At 40.6% G+C, this 25,306-nt stretch overlaps 1 protein-coding gene across 7 annotated transcripts in view; it reads left to right on the plus strand.

Moving 5' to 3' along the window:
• LOC124185477 (tyrosine-protein kinase Btk29A) overlaps nt 1-25,306 on the plus strand; it is a 147,709-nt gene that overhangs the window by 95,277 nt on the left and 27,126 nt on the right. The window contains exon 1 of one of the 7 annotated variants that reach the window (XM_046576299.1): nt 10,056-10,228. The exons of 5 other annotated variants lie outside the window; for them this stretch is intronic. Coding sequence is in view for 1 of the 2 variants with exons in the window: in XM_046576298.1 (XP_046432254.1) it covers nt 14,513-14,537 (25 nt within the window). In the remaining variant the exon portion in view is untranslated. Of the gene's footprint in view, nt 1-10,055; nt 10,229-14,489; nt 14,538-25,306 lie in introns of those variants that run through there. One more of the 7 variants, XM_046576298.1, reaches the window with a different exon arrangement.

Raw genomic sequence — 25,306 nt, forward strand, 5'->3', positions numbered from 1 at the left:
TGCATACCGGCCGTGCAAAATGGCCCGATTAATTTTGACAACTCGTTAAATTTAATATACATCCAAAATTACCGCCGAACGTATTTGCCGTAATCCGTCAGGCTAGCCGCGTGCATTATACGGGTATATAATGTACATGCGAAACAGCGAGCTCAACCTGCATGCGGACAATACAGTCCCAGCTCTCAAAGGGTAATTGAAAACGGAATTAAATTATTACTCGATTTACCGGATACGAGAGTGTGGAATTTTTCATGAAATTACGTGAGATTTTTAGGCAAAACTGATTTTCCAGTTGCAGTATGACGAATAAAATCATTTCGCCACACCCTTCCGGACGTATTTTCGTTCACCGCGATGCGATTCGCGGACGAAAGGTGTTTTAACTTACCGCAGACAGCAAGAATCGAAATGAATTATTTTGCAGGATGCGGGATCGCACGGAGTAACGAATAATCGAGAGTCAACGCGATGGTTAAAATTTCGCGCATTGTAGAGGAATGCAAGAATGCTGGGTTGAAAAACCGCGCAGCGTTCATTGATTCACAAATCACATTATCCGCTGGTAATCAGGTACCTACGTGACAAACCAACGATCAGTTATTAACGATCAGCCGAAAATCCGATTCGAACTTTACCGGAAAAGTTTGAATCGGGTCACCGCGGGTATAATTAATATGCCCGTATTTCGCAATATTCGTCCTTCCGAACTCGGGCTTTTTAACGCAGCGCAGGATAATTGCTGTTCACTTCCAGTACCACGCTGCTTCGAACAGTGGACGTTTGTTCTTTAAAAAAAGTTGGTTACCCAGGCTTTTCTCTCATTTACATTCAGGTACCATGATTGCACTTTACTACGACCGTCCCTTCGTTTTAACCGCTCGAACTAATTTGCATCAAAATCCATCCCGTCGTTGTCACAGAGCCACTTTTTTCCACGGTTAATTTCCGCTCCGCTACTCAGGTTCGATTCCGGTAACCAACGAGAGACTTTCAAGGTATGATTGAGTTTGGTATCAAGTTGCACCGAACCTCTCGCACGCGTCTTGACACTTACACGGTACACCGATGTTGCAAAGTTCAACCGGATCTCGTAGTGTTTCAGAAAACGTTGCGGAGTTGAATAAACGCAATTTACTCGCGGTTACCAACGACTGAAAACGCAGCAAATTTTACTCAAATCGTGAGCTTAGCAAAAACGTTGAAAAACATCGGCGTATAAAACATCCCGTGAAGTATGAACGTTCCAACGAACCCGATAAAGCGATCGATCGTGGTTCTTCTGCTCTTCGTGAAATCTTGAGTGAAAAATTTCGCGTATATTGGAAGTTTCCATCGTCGTGGTCGGATGTTGGCGTCAACCTTAGTTTTCAGGTCGTCGGTGTTACCTGCACTCCGCAAACCTGCCGTCGCATCGTCGTCCCGACTTCGGAAGGTCAGATGCGAATGATCTTTTCGAATTCATCGATCGTCGCGCCGGTAAACGCGAAGTCGTCGCATCGTTTTTCGCACTTGAGGTTGACGTGCACGCACTTCGAAGAAGTTGCGGCGGCTGATAGTTGGCCGGGTTGCAGGTCGTCTGGGAACCCAGCACGTACACATACGTTGTGTCGAATGTATAACGCATGAGAAGGTGAAAGGCCTTAACAGGCCGAGTGCCAATTCTCCTCGCGCGTATCAAGGGCGGCTCAAACCCCCCCCCCGCACCTCGGCGGGACGACGTTTTTCATTACAAACTGTATCGAGAACTCGTCGAGGAACAAAAACCACCCACCAATACAAACGGAACATCCTCGAATCCTCGAAGAAGAGGCGAGAGACCCTTCGAGGTCGGGTCGTTCGGGCACGACGACGTCCGTCGAGGTAATTAGTAATTAACTCTAAGGGATGCAAATTTCGCCAGGGGTTCGGAAGCGCCCCGGTATTAGGGGATGAAAGGTTAAAAGGGTTGACGAAACCGAGCGGTCGCACCTGTCCGATTGACTTTCGACTTGTTCCCACGATGTAATTACACTCGTGTAGGTAACTCACACCTACCCCTTTTTACGATAATCGACGAAAATTCTGAAGAAGTTTTCCGAACAGTCGCACATTTTCACGTCTCGGGTTTCAGGGATCGCCTCGAACGATAATTCGTTTCGTTTCGTCCTGGATCTGGATGGAGGTGCTCGTGTATTGTTTTACGGGGATCTACGATTCGATAGTTTACTTTTATTTTTACTCCACGACCCGAATGCTCGATCACTCGAACGCGGAAGCATCGGATACCCGACTCGCAGAGAGCCGCTCTTACTCAACGGCGTGAAAAACCTCTTTTTTTTCTTCAAAATTATCACCGGATAAATTATTACCGATGGCGTAACGTCGCGTCGGTGACATGCTTATTTCACCTCGCTCGGATCATGCCGTTCCACAGTTATTGTTCGTTGAGGTAATATAGAAAAAAAGAATGTAAAAAAAAAAAAAAAGTGACGGATAAATGATCGATCACTGGCTCGCGGAATTAAATTGCAGAATTGATATACTCCGTAACTGAAAACCTCGCGTAGTTTGGAATTGTCGGGGAATTTTAACGAATTTTTGGACTAATTCTTTTTATTTGAAACTTGAAATTTCGCATCATTCTCTCTGTTACACATTTCACGGAGTAATAAAATAAAATTGGAATATCAAGTACACAAATACTTTGAAATGAATGAAAATATAGTTTTTAGCGATTTAATTAATTGTTTCGTCTCATTGTTTTAATTTCAACAGCGGCAGATGGTGTACGATAAATTTCCATTTTGAATGTGAATAAGTCAGGGAATTTCACAGTCCGAAATTGGTGGCGATTCTGTTTATTGTTATTTATCTAATCGATTGCACGTTAGCTGCTTTGTATGATAATATCTGTATGTCGTTGATTTCATGATCGGTGTATGGATGTACCCTACCTTACCTTGGAATTATAATTTTGCAGACACTTCCGTTTGTCGATAATAATTTTTCGTTCGTTTTTTACCATGGTAATTAAGAAGAACGCGATACGGGCGCCGAATCATCCTCGACCATTAGGATCGAGTTTGCGGATTATTAAAAAAAAAAATTTTTTTTTTTTTCGTTTTTTTTCTCAACCTCCTTCAATTTCCTACGGTTCTTCTATATTTCCGTGAACGTGAATCGATCATCTTTTTCCGGGATCCAGCCAGCAACTTACCGAGGTTGAGACGGTGGTTGATGAGCTGCCTCAAGTTTTTGGGGTCAAGGTGGGAAATTAACACCGAGCGTCGCGTTTCTCCTCCTCGAATGAGCCGTCAGAGTAATTAACGAGCATTAGTCTCTCTGAACCGATGCAGTGTCGATGTAACGTCGTTAATCAATTGTAATACAATGTCTGCAGCGCGTAATATAATCGAAGAGATTTGGGATGAGATGTCGAGTGGAAGTTGGACTGTGAAAATCGTTGAACAGGTTTCGAAAACGAGCTTCGAAATTAATTTTACCATTGAAATACCTGGTTTTTTTTTTTTTTTTTTTATTTTTTTTTTATTTCGTATTCGACGTTTATAACGATTAGAATGCATGGCGACGCGCGTTTCGCATTCGGCCTCATTGCACCGATTAATTCATCGATCGATCGACGCAGAAATTCCACTCGCGTTTGACGAAACGAGAGGATGAAGAAGAGAAAAAAAAAGCAACTAATAAAATCGTATATCCGTACAGGAATGACAAACAGCTTCACGCTGACCGTCGAGTGACGACTAAATTTTGGAAAACGACCCTGAAGCCTTCGCCCGATGATTGATTAAAGTATTAATGAAAATCATCGCTGAGCGCATTGATTGACTCGTAATTCCGATCAGCCTGACGAGACCTTTGCGCGAATTTCTTCGCCTCGCTGTGTGAAATGCACAAAGTTTATTTTTTCTCATCTTTTTTATTTTCAAGCTTGATCGAATATCTGAGTTTAACGGTGTGATTTTGAACCGTTCAGCCGGTGTGTTGTTTTCTCTTTGTTTTTATTATTTTCGGCGACCCTCGGACCCGCTTCGCAAAACACAATAGAAAATCCGATATATCAGAGTGCGTTGAAAATCTACGTGGATGTATCGAAACGACGATCCCTTTTCCCTCTGCGATTTCATCCTGGGGTGGGAATAAAAAAAAAAAACAAAAAAAGAAAGAAAAGAAAAGAAAAAAACGTTGCGCAACAATTGGGGAGATGGGGAAAAAAACGGATTTTTGATAAGGGGAAAAACTCGCGCATATCGAGGGTAATAATTCGTACGGGGATATCGAATTTCGGATCTTTTTTTTTTTTTTTGAATAACGAATACGTTAAATTGAATTATGCTTATCCGAACCAAGGTATAATCGTAATTTTAGAACTTTATTGCGCAATAGTATGACGGTCATTAATATTTCTCGTTTGTCCTGAATTTCCTACCGTTGATATTATGGTGGCGAATAATGAAATCTCGTGACACAGTCCGCATTTTTGTGATACACAAGTGAATTAATGAATGAGTGCACAATGAATAATAACCATCTCTAAATATTTTTCATTGAATAATCTATGCAGTTTAGCCGACATATATATATATATATGTGTGTATATATATATATGTATATAAATCTAATATTGTATTTTCAGAAAAGCTACCGTTTCTTAGCTTATTATACCTACATGGGGTAAAAATTTCCTGAGGGACGATAATTGTGATTTTTATATCGATTTTAGAAGCAATAATGGCAAAGCATGTAATTCACGTAATCGTCATTGATCCGCTTAATTTCCCCGTCGGTTTATAAATCGTTTCCAATATATTCGGCGGAACTAATGCCTGTGACTGATACAACGTGTAACATTGATTATCGTGCAATCTTTTTTTCCCCTGTACCTGCACGGCGTGATGCTGGGCGTTCAATGAATTATGTAATTCGAAAACAATGGCGCCATTAACCATTATCGGAATCGCGTTAAACCCGTCGCGTTTCACCCGGTGTATTTTCCTCTCCGATGATCGCCTGGATCTCCTCAATCGTACACCCTACATTACGCGTACGCATCACGCATGGCGATCGCGATACCGGCCGGACAAGTTTAAATTTTATCAACCGGGAGTCTGTGTCGCTCGCATTCCTCGAACGTTTTTTAACGCGGTTAAAAAAAAAAAAATATGAGAAGAGGACCGCCAGCGAGCCGAAAATTTTATTTATCGATGCCAAGGCGGCGTGCCTTCCTGTCGTCAATAATCAATTTTCACGATGAAAAAATGTCACCTCGCAATTCGCTGCGTTGACGTTTATTGCCATCGAGCTGAAACCATTAAATTATACCGCGTATATCTGTATTGTACCTGTTATTTGTATATTTGAGGATAGCGTGATATAAATTTTTTAGGACCTGTCAAAATGTCACGAAACAAATTTCTCATATCATAAAAAACATTCCGCCGACGAATCGAAGCGACAAATAATCACGCAACGAAGAAAAAACAGCTCTTCTCGGTATTGAAAAAATTTCTGATTCCGGACACTTTATCGAACCTATTTTAATTCTTACTTGTATTTAGGTAAGAAAATATAACACCGATCCCCTCGCAGTATGAAATCTTGTTCGCGGCTGACAAATCAGATCCGATCGATTCTCTCCAGAGTGACCAAAAATAATTGATTCAATCGAAAATCCCGATTAATCGACTAGATACAATTGATTATTTTTCCTCACAATCGTTTCTGTTTGTTTTGTTTACCCTCACGAACGACGCAATAAAGTATCAATTTACGTGATCAAAGTATCAATTATTATTAGTTATACTTGAAATTGAAAAATATTTCGAACGAAGCTGTAAATTGTAAAAAAAAAAAAAAAAACAACTTCTCCACTTGAATTTTGGTTTCAGATGCACAAGTTTGACAAAATAGATTGATCGATTCCTCCGATTATATTTATCCCAGACTGGCCATCGCTACCAGCTATATTCGCAGCCTAGCGCTGCACGAATCCGCCATGCGAAACATTTGCATAATAGAAATATCTCCCTATGGCTGCAATGCACCGGCGCCCGTTACGCTTCAGGGTGCATGCATTCGCCGACCACCCCCGAGTCCCTCCGCACCTCCTTTACAATTGTTATTCCACTTGCGCTGCCTCCAGCTCATATTCTTCAAGCTAAGCCCGGAACAAACCGGCCTCGAGTTATGTCTGTACGTAAACGTACGTACACGTATACATATACCTACGTTTGTGTGTGTGGGTGTGGGTGTCCGGGTTTCAGTATGCACGCGTTTCCGAGACGAGAAAAGGTAGGAAGAAAAGTACCCGAGTCGGTACGAAATTCATAATCCCACCTTGTTTTTTTTCTTACCCCGTACTTTTTTCAACGTTTCACGTGTCGTGATGGAAATTCGTTTTTCTTCGTTGTTTTTCTACTTCGTTATTCTTTATTAAAAAATTTATACGGATTATACCGTGTTTTGCTTGTCACGATTTATCCCTGCGCGTGTCTTGTACAATTAATTAATGTGTTTTTTTACTAGGTGTAGGAAAAAAATTTCAATTACCAATCGAATATTAACAGAAAAATTTGTACAACAATTTAATATTCGCAGAGCATAGTCTTGTCTTATTTTTTATGATTTTTGCGAGTATACTAAGATCTGCAGCGGGTGAATTTTTTAGCGGTACGCGGTATAACAATGTTGCGAATCCGTGATTTTCCACCCTTATTGAATACCAGCTAAAAGCTACTCTATATATGTGTATATATACGTATCTGTATTTTATATATATATATAAAACATCGGATTACTGGGTAATTTCGTTACGTACGTAGCACATCGTGGTGACGTTATTTCAGTCATATTTCATCCCTCGAATGAGCTCCGCAGTTGACGTCGTAATATCGTTGTACAATTTCGATATTAGAAGGATTTCGTTGCACGTTACATGCGTGTAATAATCATTATTGCACGTTCGGTACGATTACCGTTACAAATATAATATTTGGATAATAGTTTCATAGTCAAGCGTTATACATTATTCATGTACTGGAAATTAACGCACGTTTCATTTTCCTAATGCGTTTGCATTTAGAAACGAGATCGTAAATATGCTGGCAACGTTTTTGTGAATCTCAACTTTGTCGAGAAAAGACATTACCCGACCATATTTGAAATTTTTACGAGATCATTATTTAAGAATGTATATATATATATATATATATATATATATATATATATATATATATATATATATATATATAATGTATTCAAGTATTGCGAATAATTTTTGCAAACTTTCCGAGATCCCGCAGGGGTAAAAATTTTATTCCAAAAACTTACGATCAGGGAGGAGGTACGTAGGTCGTAATAATAAATTGGATGCATTTCCCATTTGCCTCCTCGGGCGGTCTGATCATTTACCGGAAGTGGCTACTTGCCGTACGGAACACGCGGCCAGGCAATATTTTCGTTTAACGTACGCACGTGTGCCTAGGTATGACATGTATAGGCGAGTATGTGTGTGTGGGTGTGTTTTGTATATAGGTATATATATACGCAGAATCCCTGGGAAGTGTGAAACGCTCGGGATAATAAGTTTGGAAAATTTGGGCATATGACGGTGTCTCGAGGCTCCGGCCTCGGAGGGAAAAGGAGGGAGAAGAGAGTAGTCGAGAAGGCACTCGCGCGTGAGGCTTCTCTCGAGCTTTTCCAACTTCAAAAGCGTCCCCGAGTCCCTCTTTACCTCCTCTCACTCTCACTCTCTCTCTCTTTCTCTTTCTCTTTCTCTCTTTCGCCTCGCGGGATGCGAAATCTGCATCCGTGGCTCGACTATCGATTTCTCGGGTCACGGTCGAGGACCTTCCGGCAGCGTTACCTCATCCGTCGCCGAGAAGAGAAAGGGGAAAGAGAATTCGGACTCGAAGCTTCCCCATATATATATATGTGTATGTATATGTATGTATATGTATATATGTACGAGAAACCCCCACGAACAACACCCACGCAGCTCATAACGCGTTACGAACGCTACTGACGAGCTCCGTAATAACCGAGGAGGAAGAAAAAAATTCTCTGCAGCATTCAGGGGTGGATGTACGTATGAAAATGTTCGCGAAAGCTTGTAAAGCTTTGTCCGGTAGTTCTCGGGTATTGAGCAGCTTTCATAATGTCTCAAGACTAGAAACTCTCGCTTTGTGTTGAGACGGAATTCGACACCCTTTTCATTAATTTCAATACGATGCTATCGATAACGGCAATTTGTCAAATTTATCTTCGAGTTGTTAGGATAATTTTCCTGAACCTTAGAAGAGGGGAAAAAAATTGCGAAAATTGCAATCGTAAAGAAGTGACTGGATGTTGATTTTTTTTTATTCAAATTTCTTTAAAATTGTTGAAAAATCGATGTACCACGTTGGGTTGTTTTGTTCGAAAAACTGTTTTTCACAGATTTAATGGGACAGATTTTTTTCCGTTCATCAATCAACATCGGTGCAATCGTGAAAAATTAAAACGAACCAATAGCGACGTGATGATAGTAAAAAATATTGTTGTATTTAGAGAATCGTTTATCTAAAAAATATCGATTCATGATTCACAAATCTCACTAATCGATATCAGTTTCAGAAACTCTTTGAACGTTGTTTTTTCATTCGTTAGTCTGAATAATCGACTCGTTGCCTATTTTCAAAACATAACCCATTCGTGTTTCGATGTCGTGTCTACCGATGTTGAAAAATTTTCATCCATACCGTGTCCGTCAAACGCACGCATCGCAGGGTGAAAGTAAAACGAAGAATAAATCCGACACAGGTATAATAATGCTCCGCAGTAATTCTTGCCGTAGAGAAAAATAGCGAATGTATGTTACACGTGTAAAAAATTTTCTTTCCTACGTAACTACATCTTCCGTGAAATTATTCGCATTCCTTCACTCACTTACCCACGCAAATGTACAGTGCTTAACTTTAATCGCGCTTGTTTTCACGTCATTTACATGTCACAGGATTACGCGCACGCACACACACACACAAACACACACACACGCACGTATAACGCTCAACTCTACGCTTATAATGGGAAACGAATCGCGTTTATAATGTATAATAAAATTGCAGCTGGTGCCCGCGTTCGGGTTTAATTCGACTAAAGATTATATTCAAACGGTGATATAAATCACATCGAAACATTGTTATTGGTTATCGAAGAAATCCCTCGCCCATTTCTTCTTTTTTTTTTTATATACATATTCAATTCTTTTGTGACAGTTGTTTATACGAGGACTCCGGGGAGAATTATATATTTCCTCCGTTACAGGATAATAATAAACCCGTTTACCTGTATAAAAAAAACAAAAAACTTTGACCAGTTTTTCCTCTTTTTCATAGGGAATGAGATGATATACCAATTTCCCGCAAGTTAAATATCTGTATCGCTTTGATTATTTTTATTTTTTGTCTTCCTTTTTTTTCTACAATCTTTACTACCGACTAGAGAATTTAAATCTGAAATATCAAAAATCCGTTTGACGGAGAATTTTTTACAGTACCGCTTGATCGACGATGAATATAGGAAAAAAAAAACATACACGCGCGCGCATTAACGGAAACAGAGAGCGAAACTTGGGATGCAGTTAGGAAATTTTGGGACTATTTAAATGGCGAGAATTCCAGCATGTATAACACATATCCGACTGTTTTGATGCGCGAAGTTCAACATCCGAGTCGGATTTCATTCCGACGGTGAAAGTGGACAGAATTCGATGCGAGGGAGAGCCCTTGCCCTACACCCTCCCCTCTCTCTCTCTCTCTCTCTCCTCTCTCTCTCTCTCGTCGGTCGAAGACTCGGCGTCCCGACGCCTTGCGCCGCGTCACTCAACCCAACTCGTGATTCACTCAGTTCCGTCGGTGCGGCTGCCTGGAGCAAGTGCGTCGACGTATCGTCGCGAATTCCCGTGATTCCCGGTTTTGCAGATATCTCAGCTGCCTCGCGGTTTATCGTCGGTGTTCCGAGGGTGTGTCGCCTTGTTTTGTTTTTCTTTAACACGGAAATTCCACGACCCTGTGCGTCGCTGATCAGGACGCTGCACCCCGCCCTGAAACGCAAACGGAAACCGAAGGGCGAGGGCTGGGATATCCGTGATCAAAGTGCCTCTCGAGAAGAACGATTTTCTACCTTAAACGTGCATCGCTTATTTTCCCTACCGGATATCTGGGATCGTTGGATGATTAGCCGAGAGGTAAGAACGTCTCGAAACTTGAGGCGTGAGGAAAAATAATTGAGTATCATTTTGGCAAGCGGGCGTTTCGGTTTCATCGCGAAATGGATCGTGACTTTTTTTTAATGGTAATCGCTCTTGTTTGTGCTTTTGTCGAACTATGTTTCGCGCAATGTTTTATTCATCGTTGAGCCCAAATCTTCGCCCGTGTTATACCCTCGTAGATTCGTTGTAACGTGTAACGCACAACGTGAGTATGCGGTATAAGTTGGCGAAACGAGAATTGTACAGGGTGTACGTACGAAGAAAAGGGTCGACGACAATGATAAATCACAAGACGTAGAGGAATAAAGGTACGGGGGGACACGATGCAACAATCTATGTATTCCTTTTTCGTCTTGTATTGACAATTTTTGTGAAAGGATTTTATAACAGGATTGAAAAAATAACGCTGTTACGTTATCGGTACGAAACTGTTTTCATGATCGGTTTTTGCCGAGATCAGGTATTGTTGTTATTTTTTACCCGAACATTAAAGCCGGCGATGCGATGGCTGCAGGGTATTCCTTGTAACAATTTTCATCCCGTTTTATTTATCATATTTATTGTTAGGTGAAACAATAACAAAATCCAAAAAAATTGGAGACCCATTAGTGTGTCAGCTACGATTGCACGATTGTTAATAACTTTGAAAAGATCCCATTATTGAATTATTTCTGTAACGAAAAAACAAAAAAAAAAAAAATCGCATCGTTTCACCGATTCTGAAAAACCAGTACTCATATTATTGTAAAATGAATTTTTTTTTCTTCATTTTTATTATCGCCGAAGAACGACGCGCAGGAAAACATGCCAGCTGCACGAACGCCAAATTGTAAAGATCAGTCGATGTTTTTTGTGATTTTTGACCGCGAGCTTTGGTATGCCAATTAAACTCCTCCCCGTGCCCATTATATTCTATTCGGTACATTCGGTTTTCCAGTGGTACACGGAATTTATATTACAATCGACAGGATTTACATATACATAGGGCATTCCGTGCCAACTTGATCTGCCGCCAACCCCCACCGTCTCCGATTTTTCACTTGAACTTTAATTTACTATATCGGGGTTCGAAAAAGTAACCCCTAAATTATATTGACTTTTTTCTTTTTTTTTTTTTGTTTTCCAACTCCGCTTAAAAGCTTGTTTTATTTTCGCACTAATTTATATTCCAATATCCGTCAATCGTGCGACAAAATGAACAAAAAAAACATTCCCTTCCATTTGAAGCTGTGGCGAAGATTTTTTGTATTAACGATTTATACGCGCGACTGATCGACGTTGGGATATAAATTATTGCGGAAAATAAGAAAACTCTTTAACCAGTGGGGGGAAAAAAAAAACTGAAATAATTCGAGGGTTACTTTGTCGACCCCTGAAACACCGTGTTAAAGTCCAAGCAAAATTGGAGATGATGAGGGTTGGCATGGAATGCCCCACATAAAAAGATCACCGACGGTACGCGTACCTGAGTTATTCTCTCCGTTCGCCTGCAATCCCTGTGCATGGTTCATGCATACGTCACATCCGTTTCCGATGTCGATCATTACGGTTCCATACGAGTTTTCAACCTCCCTCGTCGTACACGCACAGCCATTAATAACGCAGCTTATGTCGAACAATGATCGTTACGATGCAAAAAAAAAAAAACAAAGATAGTTTCATGGTGAAATGCGTTAAGTGGAATAAATACGATACGACAAGTTTTCTCTTCTTATAGAATTGCTCGGAAATACCCTTTTATATGAACATTTTCCGCGTTTCTTTAATCCACGTGTATTCAATCTTGAAGAAAATGTGCAAACTTTTCCGTTTCAGTATAACATGTAATTACCCTTTCTCCAGCGATACATACATACATACATACATAATTCGGTCCGTGTATACGTGCACAGGGTATTGAATAATTCAATATTCATCCTTTGCGAAGCTCGTGCTGCTTTTGATTATGCTGATGCGAAAAGTGATGGGTTAAGTTTTGCCCTAGTGGCTGTGAGTATTTTCTTCCATACGCCATACCGCCACATGGGTACGGCATATCTATGCGTATAAACGTCAGCCGAGGCTGATTGTGAGATGTATTAAATTTTGCAAACCTGCTTGCACGGCAAAGGTTTTCATTCGCAGGAATCCCTCTGTCTGAAAATCCCGAGTCTTGTATCTAGTTACACCTTCTTTGAACTTTGACGTTTTTCGCTCGACGGTTACTTCGCTGCCGTAGCTGTGACTAGACGAGAAGAATTTTCCCAACAATACGTCCCTCCGATTCGTCGAAGGGGATACGTTTGCGGCTTGACGTAATGAAAATTGAAAAAGACGCCGCTGCGATTAATTATTGTCTGACCTGAGAAGTATAATTGGAAAACATGTGTACGTATACAACTCGTGATAAACAACGGAGACTGGACCTCTCATCTATATGCATATCTATATACATGCATGTGTGTATAATACGTAACGCGTGATATCGGTACGTCCGAAAAACAAGCAATTAGCGGTACACGGGGGGTAATATTGTTGGCAAACTTTATACGGTCTGGATTACGAGGTGCAAAAATTACAACATACCAGGCGACAAATTAAACGTGCGGCAGGATTAATGAAAGAAATGCCAATATAGTGAGTCACGCCGCAAAGTCTGAAACCTTGCCCCCCACCCCCCAGATACTTTTGTGCTTCGACACAGCGAGGCAATTTCAAATTTGGCTTGCTTTCAAACCTCGAGTTTTGTGTACGCCGCACGTGCGACCGTCTATCACCTATACCTACATTCATTATCCATGTAAAACGCATATATATGTGTGTGTATATGTATATACATACGGCATGAACAGTGGACGTAGTATTTTTCACGGTGATAAACAATAACCGAAGATAAACGTGATGCATTATGCAATCGGCGATACGACGAAAGCTTCCCTTGCAGGTAGGCAACACCAATCGAGATAAACCAAGATTAAATGTGTCGAGTTGTTATTCACCTCCATCTCCGATTTCGTAATACGTCTTCCTTCTCCGGCCTCAACGTGTGCACGTGATGTATACATTCGTACATTCGTACGTAATATACTTACACGTAGGTATATATACTTCTACAGTAGAAATTTCCCCGGTGTTTTCCGATACGTATAAATTATCCTGCAAATATGAAATGCAGAAGAAGAAAGGTGCGCGTGATATAATATACAGTTTTCACACCTTTGTCAATAATCGTCGTTGTGTAACATGTATTATTGTCTCTCGAAGGATGACTTTTTTCCACTGTCTCGTTTAATTAAACGTACGCCGGATTTTTGCGTGTGTTAAGAAATTTTTTCATTACTTTTTGGCTGATTTATTTAATGATGACAACAAAAACAACGGTAATGACAATACTGTATAATACTCGTCGTGAAAGAAATCCGCTTCTTTCGCGCTACATAATTACTCCAACGTTCGTTTAACGATCCTTCTCTTTTATTTTTCGCTACGATATTTATAAACTCTCGGGTTTATTTCTGACAGCGAAAGGAAAAAGGAAAGAAAAATGATAAACGTACAGTCGTATATTGTAGTTATTCTTATATACTTTATGAAATATTGCCGAGTAAGTATTGAAGCTTCGTTGTACGGACACCAGGTGTGGCAATCGGTGAAAAGGCTCATTATATTTCGATATTCCGCGAGCGAAGTCGTGTTTCGTAAAAATTGATACGCGACGTTCATCATCCTTCGAGATATATTATAAGAAATTTAATTTAAACTTTTCCGTGACATTTCTCGCCTCTGTACGAAGTGGGCAGTAATCTTTTTTTTTTCTTTCTTCATCACTATTATTATTATACTATTCTATAATACTTCGAACAAAGTGGAATAATAATTTGCTTTCATGCGTTCAGTAATGAATTTCTTATCCCTTGGAAAAGTTTTTCTAACGCGGCACTAATGATCGTCACCGCAAGGACTTTATAAACGAAATATCGTCATATTTCATATAACGGGATTTTATTACAGTTACAATTTATTCATCCATGATCAATTATATTTTCCGATCAGATTTCCTCAATAGGGGGAGGAGGCGGGGAGGGGGAAGGGGGCCTGAAAATACTGCAATCGCTTGCTCAGTGACATTTGAAATAAATGGTGTTTATTAAACGTGCCAATTTTATCATTTCGAAGGTTCATCAACTCATTCTGTATTTATTTATTTGATTGAATGATTGTAATTAATGTTCCGTTTATCTTTTTTCTTACAGGTAAGTTGCTCCATCGAACAGAGTTATCATGATTTCCAGTCGACGATCGAGTCGTGAGTAAATATCGTTTCGATTTATACATTTCTTTTCGTATTTTTTTTTTTCTTTTTTTTTTGTTTTAATTTGAAATTTCAATCATTTTTACGCGAATACACGTGAACCGATATTGTTGTGTTATTTATTTTATCGAAACGAGACATCAGACAGGTAAAGTAATGAGTTTTGTGGAGAAAAAAATTTACGAAAAGCAAGGATAAGATAACTTGATATACAGGACATTTGTTTTAAACCTATCGGGTAGCGGATAATCCACTCAGATATAGGTTGCCGGGTTGCTCTCGGAAGTGGCAGGCGATAACTTGGGGTCAACCAATAAAGTAAGCCAATTAAACCGGCGGTAAGACTTCTTGATTCAATTTCCCGGGCAAAGAGGATTAGCCAAACGGAAAAACGGGGACAATATAAAGCAACGTCAACCCTTTTCCGTTTATGACGCAACTTGCGTTTTGAAATATATATATATGTGTAAATTGAAGTAAAAAAAAAAAAAAACAAAAAGTTTTTAAAAAAAAGTTTACGTATACTTTGAAACAACTGATTTCTTGCCTCCCTCAGAAATTCTAAGCGTTACGTTCTCGAGAAATCCGACGAATCTGGAATTGTCGAGAAATTTTATAGCTACGCTGTTTCAAGAGGGTGTATAAAAAAAATGTAATATTTTCAAATCATTTTAGTAGACACTCGGAATTGAACGTCCTTCTTTCAATCGTGTAAATTCATTCCTCCAACTTCCAAGACGAGAGAGAGTAAACTCTGAAAATAAATTTGACAGTTGATTGACTCGATTGAAATCTAGCTTGAATCTAAAATGTTAAAGCTGCGGGAGTTTATTAATAGATACTCGTCTGTCACACCAGCCGTGACTGAGGAGATTAGACGGTTTTTGGAAACCAATTCCCCGTTACGTTTGTGCGAAGGTGGAAACGATGCGATCATGCTTTACGTTCCCTGATCTAATTACCGAAAGGCTGTTGACGTAACGATTGAAAGATTCCGACGTTACACGCTGTACACTGAGAAAAATTTCAGTTGTTACAGTAACTAGAAAAATTCAGTAAAACAAGGTATCGTTGAAAGAACTGTTTGAATATTGTTGGAATTAGGAAAAACGAGGTACGCTTAACCATTTTGCGCTATCGTCGATACTTTTTTGGTTATTGCAACGCAAAGTCAGTTTGTGGGGTTTACTCTACTTTTTTAGTTAAACGAGGCTTTAACGTCAATTTATCGTTGCACAAGCGTTAAATTTTCGCAACAGTTACAAGAAAATATAGCAACAGCGATCGTAATGAGAAAGAATAGTCAACGGATAGTATATTTTTTGGTAAGAGCTAGAAAACTAATTTTCATTTTCTACCTAGAACTATATTTTTGGATCGTGGTAAAAAATGAAAACAGTCAAGAACTGAGCGGTAACCGGAACTAAGAATTTCTCTCAGTGTAGGTGGATTGTACATTTCCATCCGCGCCTTTCGAAATTCCCTTTCACCCGCCGTAACCTTCTGCGTTATTTTCCGTTTCTTAGAAACTCAATAACTTGCAGATGGTAGGAAGGAGAAGTGCGTAGCAAGTAGAAGGAGTGACGGACGTTTTTTCTTAACAAGCCCCGATGCTGTTCCCATGCTTTTCACCGGCAACATTTTTCCCTCGAGATCCCTTTGTACAATCAACAGAAACGCCTCCAGCACCGTACGTCGGCTTTGTCTTGAGCGCGAACGCGATTTATAGATGCAGCAGGTTCTCAGAAAATTACTTGAAGCAATTTCCAATTAACCGTGAGGTGGCGGAAAAGGAGACCGTTTAAACGGTTGGGTACCGAAAGATAACGGCGATAACGAGGAGGACGATGGACGACGATGACGACGACGATTCCTTCGGGGAATCCCTTTCTCCTTGTATTTGAAAACTGGATCTTACAAATCGAATTAATTAACGGCAGTCGTTTTCACCCACCGAGACGCAGTGATCGTCTTATTGACGTATGCCTTGGATAAAAGACATCTTTGATTACGGAACTACGACGCCTTTTAGTCGATTTGTTATTTGCCACAGCGTCAACCAGTGTTGAAATCAACCGCCATCCCACCCTTAAATTCGATGAGCTTGAAGTCGGTAACTGAAATTTAGTCAGCAATAATAAACAAAACATACTCATATTTTGAAAAGACAACTCTTCCCGATGTTTTGTTACGTTAACGTTACTGACATCAGCCTCGTTCAATTCGGGGGTTTTCACATCTGATTTTACAAAGTGAATCGTCAAGTGAAACGCGTCACGTCCCATTCTCTCTAATTCTCTTTCTGTCTGTCTCGTTCGGACATCTTGACGTGAGCACTTTAAAGGAAACTTGATTTCAAATACTCGGTCCGTTTGAATTTGAGGTGGTCTTTGATACACCGTTAAACATTAAAACCTCAACAGTCTCGAAGAACGGGGCAATCCCAAAGTGTTGGAGGCCGATCTGTAGCAGAGCCAGTTAATTATTTTACGCTGATACAAGGTGTAAATACATCGGTTTTGGTCACTTTGGTACCGGTTGTGAGCACCGTTTTATTCGGTTGTCGCTCTATTCGTTACCTTTGGTTGAAGGTTGTCTACGCTGACACTAATTTTTCGACAATAAAACATGCCAGGTATTAAAATTTATTTCTAAAAAAAACTTGCTGCTGAATAAATTGCATTTTTCAGACACGATGATCAATTGCGTAATAGAAGAAATCAAAGGTTAGATTGAGAAATATAAAACTTTATAAAGGTGGCCACAAATTATGCGTACGTAACATTCTACGCTCCTTAATATCAATAGATGAATAGCAAGACTTTTCTGGATCTACGGCAAAAACTAATTGTGAAAAGAAAGATAAAAATATCACTGTTTTCTATCCATTAATACCGAAAACAGTTGATTCGAGCACTACAGGAAATAAAAAAACGGACTATTGTAGAATCGGTCGTATCAGCATATCCGGTATCGAAATCACAAAAGTATTTAATATAGGTGCACCTACAAATTGAAGTAAAAACGAATACATATTCTGATAGGAGAGAGAATTGATAAACGAGGACACCGAGTTTATACGTTACATCGTTAACCGGCATCCGACATAGCGTGGAGAACGAATTTGTCTTACCGTAGCAGCGAGTTGAAGTAAATAGCCTTATCTGTTTTTGGCAAAGCCACGAGGACGAACTTTCAAGCTTGCTAATGGACAAACTTGCCCTTACGCTTAATATATAAAGCCGAGGAGCTTGCGATGTCACGGATGAGAGTTGCATCAACGGTCTCTCCTCTTCTCTCGTCTCATCTCGTTTTACTTCCTCGTCCTCATCTCTCAACTGTGACTTCGACGTCGAGCTACCGGAGTGACTCACAATCAGGGAGGATCTTTCGGGGGTTTAGCACGGGATGTCCGGAGTTGTAACGTCGGTTATGAATACAAATTTATTCCTTGGAAACGACGACGACCATGCCGGCGGTAGTTGATACGGCGTGGATGAGAAATTCAACGAGCAACTAACGCGATCGTCTGTTTCTACATCAAGGTGTAATATGCCAACACGTGTCGCGACACCGTGTCAACGTGACAGCTACGCCATGAAACTCATCAACGTCCGAAATTGATTAAACGGAGCTTGTCGGCGAATACGTGAATAAATACACTTTGGTAGTAACTGTCGTGCTTATTCGCATTTTCAAAAGTACATTTTCAGGTTCTCGCTTTCGCTTTCCAAATCCCAGACAAGAAATTTGATACCCTTTTACACATGCAATGACACAACGCCGTTGTCTTCAACATGGTTGTTTCGACAAACTTTTTACTCTGTCCATCAAACGGTCAGATACAGTCACATGTGAAGCTAGTTTTCCACATCCACCGATAGCGAAACGTTCAATGGTATTTAGAAATCAGTCGATGGTGTAAATGATGTTTTGGAAAACTTATCGCAACCTTTTAGTGCAGAAGATTGAAAATAATACCGAGAACGAGCGAACTCTGAGCGAAACTGACTCAAAAGTAAATTCACAACATTCGAATATTTCGTTTAAGCGAAATTGACAGCTGACAAAAATATTCCTCACTGCGTTCCACGCTTTGTCATGGAAAATACGAAGGACAAGCATTACGTCCCGGTGAAATATACTTACATCCGCGTGAAAAGAGTACGTGCAATTTTTACTACCAGAAGAGTGCAGGCGGTCTTCCGTTTCCGGATTCGCGCGCCGTTCGCAACCTCCGATCCTCCTGGTATAATCCTGGTTACGCAATGGGCAACGCGGTTTTCGCTTCCGCAAGAAAGGGAGTGATACTTCCAACAAGGGGAATATGAAATGGCTTCCATTTATTGGCCGCGCTGAATGGATCAACGGACATCCGCTGCTGCACGGATGGATAGATGCGGAGTTGTATTCCCAGGGGACAGTTTAACGACAAGTACGCCGATGCTTTCTCTCTCTCTCTCTCTCTCTCTCCTTCCCTCTCCATCACGCTCAGGCTCCGTTTAACCCTTCTTCGTTCCAGGCGTTTTTCTTTTTTCACCCACCTCGTTCCGGAGGAACGTTGAAGAGAAACTCAACGAGAAGAAGAGGGCGCTGCCCAATTGTCGTTGCGGAAAATAAATTCCCCCGACGACGAGAATCCCGGACTCTTCAGATACCTACCCGTATTTACTTCCCTCGTTTTTCTTTATTCTTTCGTTACTTCGAGTTCTTTTTTCTTTTTTTTTTATTCTTATTCTTCTTATTCTTCGCAATTTCTTTAGTAGATTTCAGCCCCGGGGTTCGTCTGTATCCTACACGGAGCAATTCGTTGTAAATTTTTTTCCCTCACTTTCTTCTTCCACGTCTTCTTTTTCTCTCAACTTTTTTTTCCCCCCCTCCTCAACCCTTACATCATCTCGTATTTTTCGAATTTATCCGACCGCAACCCCTCGGCTGAGATCCTAGGTATTACGCACCAGGACCAAATAAACGGTGCGTTTATCCATCTTACCGAACCTGAATTCGAAATCCTCGAGTCGGCAACGGGTGAGAACGGACCTTGCCGCTAATTAAAACCTTCTCCGATACTTGTTTCAAAAAATAAAAAGCATTCATTTCCCAACATTATTTTCACGGAGGCGAAAAATATCGTCCTTAAAATAATAACAAGATTTTAAGCGATGCTCTGTTACCGGGACCAGCTGAAATGCAAATTGGCGGATGAACACCGTAAACAAGCTTATATGGGTTTCCGTCGCGGGATCCTCTCGCGCTGCAACGCCGTTGTATGGATAAGTATGTAGGCGTAAATACCCCTGTGTATACACTATTTACTCATACATATGTATCCACCTGCTTTCTCGCGATTATACTCGGGGTATGATTACAAACGGACGGATGCCTGCCACGTGGGCGGAACCCTGGTTTATACCGCTGCCGAGTAGATTTGCATAATAATTTCCCTTGTCCGGCTTCTATACCTACGTCGCTGGCAGGGAACCACCCCTATGGTCAATCTCACCCTTGCTCCTCCATGGCTTCACTCCGCTGCGGTAATTCGCGTTTACTCAACTCTGCCGAACGATGCATCCGCTGATTAGTTTCCAGGTATAAACGAAGCGATGAAACAGCGAGCGACGTTTAGTACACTGGTTGAAATATTTACTTTCTTGATTGAGTAATTGTTAGATATAATTTACTCGCTTTCCTTGATTTCATTCGTTCGATTATTAATTTCATTCTCATTCGAATAAGGTGTATTTTAGTACGTTAAATTTTCTCGAATCAAAGCATTCAAGGTTGTGTTTGATTCAGGTTTTTTGTTTTTACCAATGACGAGTGAATATCGATCAAGGACTAATAAAATAGTGTAACATTTTTTTACTATTCAAATTCTGTCAAATTTAACCAGATCGACGAAATGTTGTACGAATTAGGTGAATGTTTTAGGAATTTAACATGTTTCAATTATTTGAATGGTCCTTTAGAAAATCGAGATGGGAACAGATGTTTGCGGTCGTGTTGTAATTTAAGACGGTCACAGAGTGTAATAAATAACAACTACCGTGGGAGGGTTAAAGATAACGGAACGTCCGTCATATCAGCTGCAAAACCCGGAAGTCAGCGAACGCTTCGGAACGCGAGTCACGGCGAGGTAAAGTTGAGGAGGGGGGGGGAGGAGGATGAGGAGGATACCAAAATGGCGACAGCTGCACGTAATCTGATCAGCATTGCTAATTGAGACTCGTTCGCGCGGTCGCGACGCTCTCCTTCTTCCTCCAACCTCTTTCTTCGTATTAACTACGATCTCCTTTTTCTCTATTATTAACACCCTCGCCTCCTCCTTCTCTTCCTATATTCGCTTCGCCCTGGCGTGAGATACCCGTGCTCCGCAACTCATCGTTGAATCAACTTTATAAGCATGTATAAAGCAAAGTTTTGGCTACTTCATTATACCAAGTAATCCACCGTCGCAACGCGTTAAGGATATTCGAAGAAGCTTTTTTTACCGTCCAAAAATTTTGCGGAGGGTGGGGAAAAGGTCGTTCAGACATTAGGATCTTGTGTACTTTAATTTTCAATGGGAATAGCGCGGGGATTGCGTGTTGGATCGCTTGGCGTGAAAAACATCGACTTGAAAATAAAGTATATTCTTATACTTATTACATGTAGAACGCATTTCTTGACACTCGTGGGTGATACTCGCGTTCTAAAAATTCTGTGTTTTTTCAACCAAATGTGCGTAAATACGTCCTCAAATTGTTTATTATTATTATTATTATTTTTTTCTGTTTTTATATTAAAAATTCAATTTTCCCGAAATTAAGAATTCACCAATAACCGAACCTGCGAAGAAACCTGTACACCTGTATAGGAGAAAAAAATTAGCAGCGAGTAGCCCGGTAATACAAATGTTTGTACGTTTTTTTTTTTTTTTGTTTTTTTTTCAAACCGTGTTCCCATTCCTGAAGGAATTGTTTCGCACAACAGGGGAAAACGATTTCTAAGAAAGACAGGGTGATTTGTCCGCCAGGATCCCATCTGCACGGTTTTATCGATACCGGGTCTCAGAACGGTTTATTCTTCTTTCTCGATTGAGGAAGATTTTCCAAGATGGTGTAACGTTCGAGTCTACAGACCATAAAACAATCGCACTCGATTGAATTATGACCGTCGCCAATCGGGTCCCGATAAATGTCGAGCTGCATCATCCTATCTCGTTGTCAGTCTTCGCCAATTCTAATTTCTAATAATCCTCGCGGCCTACTCGTTAAAAAAAAAAAAAAATCGGTGTGAATAAAGGCGACTATTTGTTCGGCAGAATCCCGGCGGACTTTCTCTAACAGGTAAATGATGGCTGGAGATCAACTCGCGACTGCGATGAGCTCAGGGGCGGATTTTCCGTCTCGATGGCTTCTTCTTTTTCTTCTTCTTCGGTCCATTTTTTTGTTTTTTTCTCTCTTTTTTCTTCCTTCCTCCTCACAGTTTAAGGAAGTTTTCTCACCCGGATTAGACCCGCTATTCAAAGTATAACAAGTCGAGCTCTTCACCGCTAGTTTATCATAACGTGCCGTGTCATTTCTCTCTTCTTTTACCGGAAGTCTTCAAATTTTAGTAGTTGACTTCTCGCGAGGCGCCGCACATTTTTTTGAATACATTTCACGAATTGTTGAACTTGTTTCCAGGCATTTTTCATCAATTTACTCGACCGTTATATTTTACTTGTACAAATTATGACTTCAGATTCGTGATTAGCGCCCTCAAAAATCCCCGAATAACAAAATTGAGGCCAAAATATTGATTGGAAAAATGCGTGACCGAAAGGGCCGAGCGAACGAGATATTTAGAAGCTGCCCATCGTTATATCGCAACTACGCCTAACGTTGCACGCATCTTGCGCGTACAGGGCGTCGTTTGGCTTTGAGTTTTTTCCTCCAGGAACGGGATACAATGGAGGAAACAGCGAGGCGAGATTTAACCTCGAGGACGAATAAAGCCCTACGTATAGAGAGCTTGGCGTTCAGGTTTTCCATCCCTCCGCAGCACCCACGCTGATATATATTATTATGCCCCCCGTTTACGGGCGGAGAAGGCCGGGATGTTCATACGAGTGCCTTCCATCCAGCTCATGCCTCATGGATGTTGTCGGGGCGCGTGATGAAAGTTTTTAGTGCCTTCACTTTTTCTGATAAGCTTAGAAGCCGGGGCAGCAAACCCTACTCGCTTATACGCCTCGAGATATTTTTTCGGGATACCTATTCTCCTTTGACCTAAATCCGACCACGTGTTCAACCCCTTCGCCATTGTCTCCGATTCGATTTTGTCATTATATATATATATACTACATATTGGACAAATATTTCCCGGAATATACGATTGATAATTCTTTGATTTCATGGAATCATCTACTTTCGATCGAAACGACTTACTCACGAAATTCGAAAGAAATTATCTTTTGTTTGGGTCTTATTATAAGCAATTGAAGTATATATAATATATATTAAATAATTTATTGTTCATTTTTTTTCTCTCGGATTGAAAACATATTTATTTTTCATGGCAAACAAAAATCGTTGGTATAGCATCGAATCGTAGATTTACGACCGAACTCCAAAACTATATTTTACGGCAATCGAGTAAACTGATGTTTCGTTAATTGGGAAGATTTTTGTATCTGTCGTAACGCGCTGTGTGTTTTGAAAATTTTTACAACGAACGCCTCTAAAGACCTTATCTTTTTCAATCGCTGAAGAGCAATCGCTCTGAAATATATTATAATAGTTGGGGCGGGAAAAAGAAATCAACAAACGACACAAAAGTGAAGTGCTTGGTAAAGGGAACAAACCGAACCGTACGCTTCGTTTCTATTAAACACGATTACAGACTCGTTCGCTGTATCGAGTCTATGCATACGTCATAACTATAGACGGAAGAAAAAAGAAAGAAAGGAAAAAAAAAAGAAATTGTGCAAGAGAGAGAGAGAGAGAGAGAGAGAGAAAAAAATGCATCATCTGGTGAGCGAAATTCAAACCGGTCGCGATTCCAGTATTCCGTGAATCCTGTGAATGACAGCAACGTTTTCAGGTACCAAGCAGAACGGGCAAGCAAATTACTCGCCAATTCTAGTTGAATAGACACTTCAACGGCAAACTTTACGGTAACGATCTCCTATAACAGCAATTATTATTATTATTATTATTATTATTATTATTATTATTACGTTTACTACCATCGACGCGAGATGTAGAAATTTCCTTTTTCATGATACACGCATTATATAGGACGTCTGTATTTTTATACACGGCGAGATAAAGTTACGAAAGATGTTTTTCTTCTCCGGAAGCCCGTTTCCCATGCGAGGAGAGAATCAGGTGCGAATAATTCTTGTTTCCTTTCCGTCGGTAAATTTGCTGGATCTACGTCTGTATAAACGTTCCACTTTCTATTATTATTATTATTACAATATATATATATATATATATATATATATATATATATATATATATATATATATATATATATATATATATATATATATATTATTGCGTAGGCGTGCGACGACGTCGTCTCGAAGAATTTTATATGACAGGCGTACCGTCGATAAAACTTCATCGCCGTATAGATGCCGAGCGGTGTGTGTGGCTGCTATCTGTAAAGTTACAGTCTAGCGTAACTCTGCGGAGGTCAGCATGCAGGGCGTTTTAGGGACGACGATCCCTCTCCTGGTCTCCGCCGGGTTGTAAATTCCCCCCCCCCGGGTGTTACGGCCCTGGATAGTCGTAGGCACGTCGCGTTTAAACCGCGTTTGTTATCCATAACGTCTCGTCAGCGTTTTTCACCACCGGTACTAATAAAGGAAGCGAAGAAAAAAAACAAAAAGGAAAAAAAAGGAGAACACAGAACGCGCCCCGCACCGGAAGTGTTACGCAAGAGTTGAACGCCGAAAGCGTTGTGTTCACCATCCGTAAAAACGGGAATGAATATACCGCACAATGACGTGTGCGCATCGATGTATTATACGCTCAGAATCAGAATTGTTGCCGCAATTGATATTACGCCAATAATAATAATAATAATAATAAATCAACAATTACATCAGATTGCAAGTTCGCAGTGTTAGTTACGTACGTGTCGTAACGATTCGTTTTTAAGAAAGCTCACGTTAATCCCCAACTTTTGGTTACGGAATTTCGTTGAAATTTGGTGAACCGCATGTTAGAAATGTAACGTCAACCGCAGACTCGTAGGTATTTTACAAATTGAACTTCTTAGATGTTGTTCCGAAGTTGATGTTAAGAGTGCAATTTTCCTCAAATAGCGTTTCGCTACGTTAACGTCACGAAATTTCAAGCTTGCTTACGCGATTTCAGATCCCCGTTCAATATTGTATTCCACGCTTATAACCAACCAGGTGATTATCATGCGCGGTATTACCGCAGCCGGTCCGCACGGTCGTCGCCGACCTTTACGGGTTCGCAATATGTTACCGCATGTAACCTCGATTACGTTCAGAGTCCAGTTCAGCCTCGAATGAAGCGGAAGCTTTCGAGGGTGGTTGATGACCCAAGAACTCGACGATGGCGGTGCACCTTGAATTCTCGAATGAGATCCGAGATGAACGCAGGCGACCCGACATTCTGCCGACGAATATATGCAACCCTCCCGCGATCCTTTTGTGCGACTTCGGTAACGCGCTAAGATTAGAACCAAGGATGATTAAAGGGGTTCGCGGACTTTGCCGAGCGACGGTGTCACCCAAAGGTGATGAATTTCGCGCTTTC

This window comes from Neodiprion fabricii, chromosome 6 (assembly GCF_021155785.1).
Source record: "Neodiprion fabricii isolate iyNeoFabr1 chromosome 6, iyNeoFabr1.1, whole genome shotgun sequence".
Classification (NCBI taxonomy): domain Eukaryota; kingdom Metazoa; phylum Arthropoda; class Insecta; order Hymenoptera; family Diprionidae; genus Neodiprion; species Neodiprion fabricii.